This window comes from Entamoeba dispar, genomic scaffold (assembly GCF_000209125.1).
Source record: "Entamoeba dispar SAW760 scf_1105229463215 genomic scaffold, whole genome shotgun sequence".
Classification (NCBI taxonomy): Eukaryota; Evosea; order Mastigamoebida; family Endamoebidae; genus Entamoeba; species Entamoeba dispar.
In genome coordinates, this window is record NW_001855581.1 from 1 (window position 1) to 7,300 (window position 7,300).

Sequence of the window (7,300 nt, forward strand, 5' to 3'; positions counted from 1 at the left end):
TATTCAGAATTTAACAAAGTATTAATTATAACCAAATTTATTTGTTTATGACAATTGTTTATTAAAATTTACTTTATAATTATGTTTCTCTTTAATATTTAATTATTCTTTGAAATTATTAATTGTTGATACAATTTATTATATTTAATACTATCATTATCATTTATTTGTGTTTGTTTATGTTACAAACAATATTCTATTTTAAATCATATTCTTTTTGATTGATTTGATATTGTTAATTTAGATTTTCAATTCTTTAATTCATTTAACATTTTCTATATTTTTCACATATTTTTATTCCTTTCTTTGTTTATTCAAATGTCTTCTATTATATTTAATCATTTATCATTCTTTATTTTATTGTTGTTGATGTTATCATATTATGTATTTTGTGTTTCTTTATCATTTATTTATCTTTTTCTCTTGTTATTTTGTGTTTGATTTGATTTATCTCTTTCTTCTTATCTCATTGATTTCAGTTGAATTATCATTACCTCTTCTTTCTCTTTATTTCTTCTTTCTCTTTCTTTTATTATTAGTTTGTCATTTTCATTATATGATTGTAAATGGATTGTTCTTTTTATTTGTGTTTTCATTTAATTTCCTCTCTTTTTATTTTGTATTGAGAGTAAACAACAACCAATATTTAAAGTATATAATTAATGAAAATGATATGCCATTCATCATTCTTCTTTTCATTGTAGTGATCATTTTAGAAACAAATTAGAAATAAAATGATGAAAGTAATTAAAATGAAACAGTAAGAAGAATATAACAACTAAATTACAATATATTTCAAATAATTCAAAGAATTATTATTTCATATTATGGATATTCAAAATTACCAAACATTAAAAGATGATGATTATAATATACTTGTATATTTATTGTATGGTATTATTTAATCATTAATAGTTTATTGTGTTTGTTTCAAGTAATGTAAAATAAATTGAGGAATCAAATATACAATAATTTTATTTGTTTTTTGTCGTTTTTATTTTTGTTGTTTTATTTATTTTTGTGTTTATTGGTTTGTTGTTATTTATTTATTGTGTTATTAATAACCCATTTTAAAATTATTTATTTTTAATTTATTTAAATTATTTTAAACATCTCTTTACCCCCTTTTCATAAAAATATGAAGTTATGAGAAGATGATATGATGAAATAGAATAAGCATGTTAATCATTATAAAATCATAATAAAATGATAGTTAATGAGAATGAAAGAATACGTTTTCTATCGTCAAATTAATTATCGATAATTATTCTCATTTAAACATATTTCAATTAAATTAAATATGAACAAACCATATTCACTTTATTTTCTTAAACAATCATTTAATGTTAATATTTTAACAATCAAATTTTTCTAATTGAAATTTTAAGAAATATTTGTTGTTATTTAATGATAATAAGAAAAGAAATAATAACCCTTTTCATCACAAATTCTTACAAATAAATTAAAATAAATTATATAAATTTATTATATTCTAAAAATAAAAGAATAAAAAAGAAATAAAGAAAAAATGTAAAATAACTCAATAAACAAATACAATGTGGTTTTGTTTATTACTTCTATTTATTTCATTTTGTAATGGTAAATATTGTCAAAAGAGATGAGAATAGTATTATGTTTTATGCAAATATACATGTACCAGTTCCATTTACTCAAAGAATAACAGGAAATTATACTAAATATTCATCAGTTATATTTCAGTTAGTAACTATTATGGAATATTTATTTGGTTCAAGAGATAATCCATTTAAAGCAAGAAAAGTTATTATACAAATAGAAGAAATGAGTACTAGTCATTCTTATCTCTCCTTCATAAGTATTGAAACAAATTTTGAACTTGAATTAATCAAAAATTCTTATTCATTTGAAAAAGTTCAATTTTATTTCTATAATGGAAATAGTCCAACAAGAATAATTGGAGATGTTGATGAGTTGTTAGTTCGTGGAAATGATGATTATGATTATAATTATCATTTACCTATTCAACGTACTTACTTCAATTCAATTCCTATTAATTTAAAATTTAGTTCTAATTATGGTATACAATATTTAATATCATCATATGAAGGATCAATCAATAAAATAACACCAAAATCATCAAATGATAAATATTTCAGTCAGACATGTGGTGGAATGGTTCGTTATTTTAGTTATAAAAACATTGCAATTCATGATATAACAACAGAATGTAATCATCAATTTAAAAAAGATGAAGAAGATGATTTTAATTCATTTATTGTTACTATCACTGTATCTTTATCTAATTATTGTCAAATATCATTATCAACAAATAATTATATTATTAGAAATAACAATAGTCCATCAATTACTCATACAGTATATACATATCCTAATCAATGGTTAAAATATGAATCATCAAATCAAGCAATATTCAAAATTTATAGAAAGAAAGAACCATATCAAAAAATTGAATTCAGTTTAACAATTGAACAATCAAATGAAGGAACAACATTAATTAAAGAAGTAGAAAATAATGATAAATCAATTTCAACAGTAATTATTTCTTCTTCAAAACCTTTATATGTTTTAGATGATGTAAAATTTTCAGAAACAACATTAACAACAAAGAAAAGTCAAATAATGATTATAGGAATGAAAGGAATAACATTAGATAGTATTGGATATAAGAATTGTAATATGATGATTTATAAAGAAAAAACAAAAGAATGTATTGAATGTGAAAAACGATATTATTTAAATTCAAATAAAGAATGTCAATATAATTCACATTGTATTAAAATAAATAATCAAAATCATTGTATTGAATGTGAATATGGATATTATCTTAATTTAAATACAAAAACATGCAAAATACTCAAAAATGAATGTAAAATTGGAAATGAAACATATTGTTATCAATGTAAAGAAGGATTTATTAAAGAAAATGGAGAATGTAAAAAAATTGATAATAAATGTAATAAATCAGAAAGAAATTATTGTTTAAAATGTTCAAATGGATATAAAATATAAAATAATCAATGTAATGGAGATAAAGAAGATCAATGTTATTATGAAGGAAATACATGTGTATCATGTTCAAATGGATATACATTAAACAATAAAAAATGTTCAAATAAAGAAAAGAATCAAAATGGAAAGAATGAAGAAATATATTGTGAAAATGGAAAATACATCAATAATAATAAATGTATAGAATGTTCAAAATCAGAAATATGTCAAACAAATGATATTGAAATAAAATGTAAATATGAAGAATATTTAGATAATAATAAATGTATAAATAAAACATGTGAAGAAGATATGATAAAAGATCAAAATGGAAAATGTAATAATAATATTGAATATTGTTTAAATAAATCATATGTTAATGGAAAATGTGTTGAATGTTTAAATACATATTCACCTAATTTTAAAGGAGAATGTATTAATACAATAATAGAATATTGTGAAGAACAAAATGGATATGGATGTAAAAGATGTGAAGAAGGATATTATTTAACAAAAGACATGAAATGTTTAAAATGTGATGATAAATGTGAAACATGTTATGGAATATCTACATATTGTATGAGTTGTTCTAATGATAAATATTTAAGAAATGATAAAACATGTCAATCAAATGAAGAATTAAATGGAACATGTTTACAATTATTAGCAGATGGAAGTGGATGTGGAATATGTCATAAAGGATATTATAGAAATGGGAAAGGATGTTCAAAATGTGGAAAAGAATGTTTAACATGTAATCAAAAAGATAAATGTATAATATGTGGAGAAGGATATTTTATGAGTTCAACAGGAATATGTAAATCAACAACAACAATTAAAGGATGTAAAGGAGAAATAGATAAAGAATATGGATGTAGAGAATGTTTAACAGGATATTATTTAATAAATAAAGAATGTTCAAAATGTGGAAATAAATGTATAACATGTTTAAATGAGAAAGAATGTAATAAATGTGAAGAAGAATATATAATAATAAATAAAGAATGTATTCATTATTCAAATATTAATAAATGTAAAGAAACAAAAAATAATAAATGTTCAAAATGTTCATTTTGGTATGGAATCAATGAAGACGGAACAAAATGTAATAAAGAAATTGTATGGTGGATGATAATGATAATTATCATCATTATACTTATTATCATCATTATAATAATTATAATTATAATAATAATGATTAATTACATTATAAAACGTAAAGAAAAGAAAGAACAAGAGAAAACAACAACAATATTTAAAATTTCGCAATCAAATATCAAATTCATATCACTTGGAGATGGAATCATAACAAATAAAAAAGAAATAGAAATAGGAGAAGGAGAAGAAATTGAAGTAAATAAAGAAATCAGAGAATTAATATGTATTGGAAATGAAAATAAAGAAAAAAAGAAAATACAAATAAGTAGTAAAGAAGAAAATGAAAAATATTCAATTAGAACAAACCCAAATATCATTACAATTGAAGGAGGATATGCATGTGAATTTGAAATATTCATTACAATCAAATGTACTACTAAAATTAAAGAACAAATGATGATAATTAGTAAAACACTTAATAAAACACAAGAAGAAATAATTAAAATTATTTCAATTAAAGGAGAAACACAAATATCAACACGACTTGATCCAGATGAAATAAAAGAAGAACATAAAATAGGAGAAGGATCATTTGGAATTGTATATATAGGAGAATTTAGAGGGAATCAAGTAGCAATTAAGAAAATGAAACAAATTGAAGAAAATGAAGATAAAATGAAAGAATTTGAGAAAGAAGTAATGATGTTAGATAAATTTAGAAGTGAATATATTATTCATTTTTATGGAGCAGTATTTATTCCTAATAAAATATGTATGATAACAGAATATGCAAAATATGGATCAATACAAGATTTAATTAATAAAATAACAAACACAGAAATACCAAATAAAATAAGAATTAAATTCATGCTAGATGGAGCAAAAGGAATTTCATATCTTCATTCAAATGGAATACTACATCGAGATATTAAACCAGATAATTTTCTTGTTGTAACACTTGATGATAATATTGGAGTTAATTGTAAATTAACAGATTTTGGAAGTTCAAGAAACATTAATATGATGATGACAAATATGACATTCACAAAAGGGATAGGAACACCAAAATACATGGCACCAGAAATACTTAATCGAGAACATTATAAAATGGAATCAGATATATATTCATATTCAATAACAATGTTACAAATCATTACATGGGAAGATCCATTTCCCAAAACATCATATCCACATCCATGGGATATTGCAGATTCAATCACAACAGGTAAACGACCACCAATAATACAAGAAGTTAAAGAAGATGTTAAAGAAATTATTGAAAAAACATGGAAACAAGAACCAAAAGAAAGAATAAGAATAGAAGAAGTAGTAAAAATGTTAGAAAGAATTGAAAATAAAGAATGAAAAGAAACATAAAAGAAATAGAATTAATATATTTGATTTAATTCTATTAAATAATTTAATTTTATTAACATACTTTATCATTTCATTTAATTACAAATAAAGAAATGAACATAAATAAATTAAAATAGAATACATTCATTCAAAATAACTAAAATAAACAAAATGAAAAATAGAAGAATAAAAATATGATAAATAACAAGAATGAATACATAATTATAAATTATATTATAATGAATTTGTTTTAATTATATTTGATAGAATTATTAATTGATTTATGAATGATAGAGATATTAATTAAATGATGTATTTGTTATTTTAATTTTATTATTGATATTGTTTTTATCTTCTTTTCTTTTAATTATAATTTTCATATTTATCATATAATTTAATTAATTTGTGAATTGAAGATACAATATCAGAAACATAACACAATTAATAAAATGAAATTAAACTTCTAATATCATTATTTATCATTATTTCTTTTATTAAAAATAAATAAATTATTATTTAATTAATATGATTATTGTTATTCTTCACATTATTAAACATTGATGTTTAATGTTATTTTATAATTCAATGAATTAAATGAAGAAGATATAAAATGTAGAATATGAAATAAGAATAAAACAAAAGAGATAAACCGAGTAATAAAAATGATAATAGATTTAATGATATAAATTCATAAATAAATACATAATTACAATGAATATTAATACAATGAATAATAAAGAATAAAATAATTATAATAAAATGAATTATTAAAACAATGAAATGATGAATATATAATAAATATCATTATTTAATTTATTTATTATTATTTCTTAATTAAATATTCTTTTCTTCATATTATCATCATATTTTATTTCTTTATTTTCTCTTTTATTTCTTATTTTATTTATTTATTATTCTTGTTTATTATTTATTTCTTTTATATCTTCTTTTCTTTATTTTTATTTTATTAATTTCATTTTCTTGTTTCATTTGATTTATCATTGTTTCTTCTTTTCTTTATTCTATTTATGTTCTTTATCTATTTATTTATCATTATTTATTATTATTCTCTTTGTTAATGTATTTATTATAAATATAATGTAATTTTATTTTCTTTGTTAAAATATCTTAATTATTTCTTATTTTGTTATCTGTTCTTTATTCTTATTTCATTTATCTTTTTCTAAACTTATCATTTTATTCTTATTCTTTTAATTATTCTATTTTACTTTCTTCTCTCTTATTTCTCTTCATATTTTATTTTCTTATATATTTTACATTTTCTTTTATCTTTCTTATTTATTCTTTATTTTCTCTTCTTTCTAATTATCTTTCTTATATTTCTAATTTTTCATTATTATACTTTCTTTATACTATTTTATTTTCATCTTCTAGTTAAATTACATTCATTTTATTTCTATTTTCTTAAAATTATTTCTATTCTTGTTTTTATTGTTTCTTCTATTTCTTTGTTTGTTGTTTGTTTATTTTATCTATTTATTGTTTTCTGCTTCTTCTCTTTTGATTTTTTCTATTTCTATTCTTTATTTCTCTTATTCTTTATTAAAACATCAATTATTTTATTTATTTCAATTCATTATTACTTTATTTCATTATTATAATTTCTTGTGGTTATTCTTTAATTCTTTTCTTCATCTTTTAAAATATTCAATTTGATGATATTATTGATTTATTCAAAATAACTTATACTCATTCATTAATGTGTTAGTTATTATGATGTTGTACATTTATAAAAACATTCATTTCTTATTTATTTGTTGATGATTGTTAATGATATTATTCAATATTCTAATCAATCAATTTATTTATATCATAATTCTACTATTATTGTTAATAT

The 7,300-nt window shown here is 19.6% G+C and overlaps 1 protein-coding gene across 1 annotated transcript, besides 21 other annotated features; it reads left to right on the plus strand.

Annotated features, from left to right (window-relative positions):
- Window positions 1-57: 57 nt before the first annotated feature.
- Window positions 58-150: a sequence feature (AT_rich).
- Window positions 151-292: 142 nt separating this feature from the next.
- Window positions 293-471: a microsatellite.
- Window positions 418-598: a microsatellite.
- A 375-nt stretch (window positions 599-973) lies between these two features.
- Window positions 974-1,106: a microsatellite.
- A 347-nt stretch (window positions 1,107-1,453) lies between these two features.
- Window positions 1,454-1,554: a microsatellite.
- Window positions 1,555-1,632: 78 nt separating this feature from the next.
- Window positions 1,633-5,451, plus strand: EDI_163850 (protein serine/threonine kinase, putative; the record flags this gene model as incomplete). Its single annotated transcript, XM_001740813.1, has 2 exons — window positions 1,633-2,977; window positions 3,029-5,451. 2 exons carry the CDS (start codon window positions 1,633-1,635, stop codon window positions 5,449-5,451), a joined length of 3,768 nt encoding a protein of 1,255 aa, XP_001740865.1.
- Window positions 3,971-4,045: a sequence feature (AT_rich).
- Window positions 4,117-4,187: a microsatellite.
- Window positions 4,294-4,433: a microsatellite.
- Window positions 5,366-5,478: a microsatellite.
- Window positions 5,461-5,619: a microsatellite.
- Window positions 5,544-5,672: a microsatellite.
- An 83-nt stretch (window positions 5,673-5,755) lies between these two features.
- Window positions 5,756-5,828: a microsatellite.
- Window positions 5,829-5,906: 78 nt separating this feature from the next.
- Window positions 5,907-5,995: a microsatellite.
- Window positions 5,996-6,065: 70 nt separating this feature from the next.
- Window positions 6,066-6,240: a microsatellite.
- Window positions 6,125-6,243: a microsatellite.
- Window positions 6,244-6,245: 2 nt separating this feature from the next.
- Window positions 6,246-6,285: a sequence feature (AT_rich).
- A 24-nt stretch (window positions 6,286-6,309) lies between these two features.
- Window positions 6,310-6,493: a microsatellite.
- Window position 6,494: 1 nt separating this feature from the next.
- Window positions 6,495-6,588: a sequence feature (AT_rich).
- Window positions 6,589-6,636: 48 nt separating this feature from the next.
- Window positions 6,637-6,755: a microsatellite.
- Window positions 6,756-6,818: 63 nt separating this feature from the next.
- Window positions 6,819-7,004: a microsatellite.
- Window positions 6,879-7,060: a microsatellite.
- Between the last annotated feature and the right edge of the window lie 240 nt (window positions 7,061-7,300).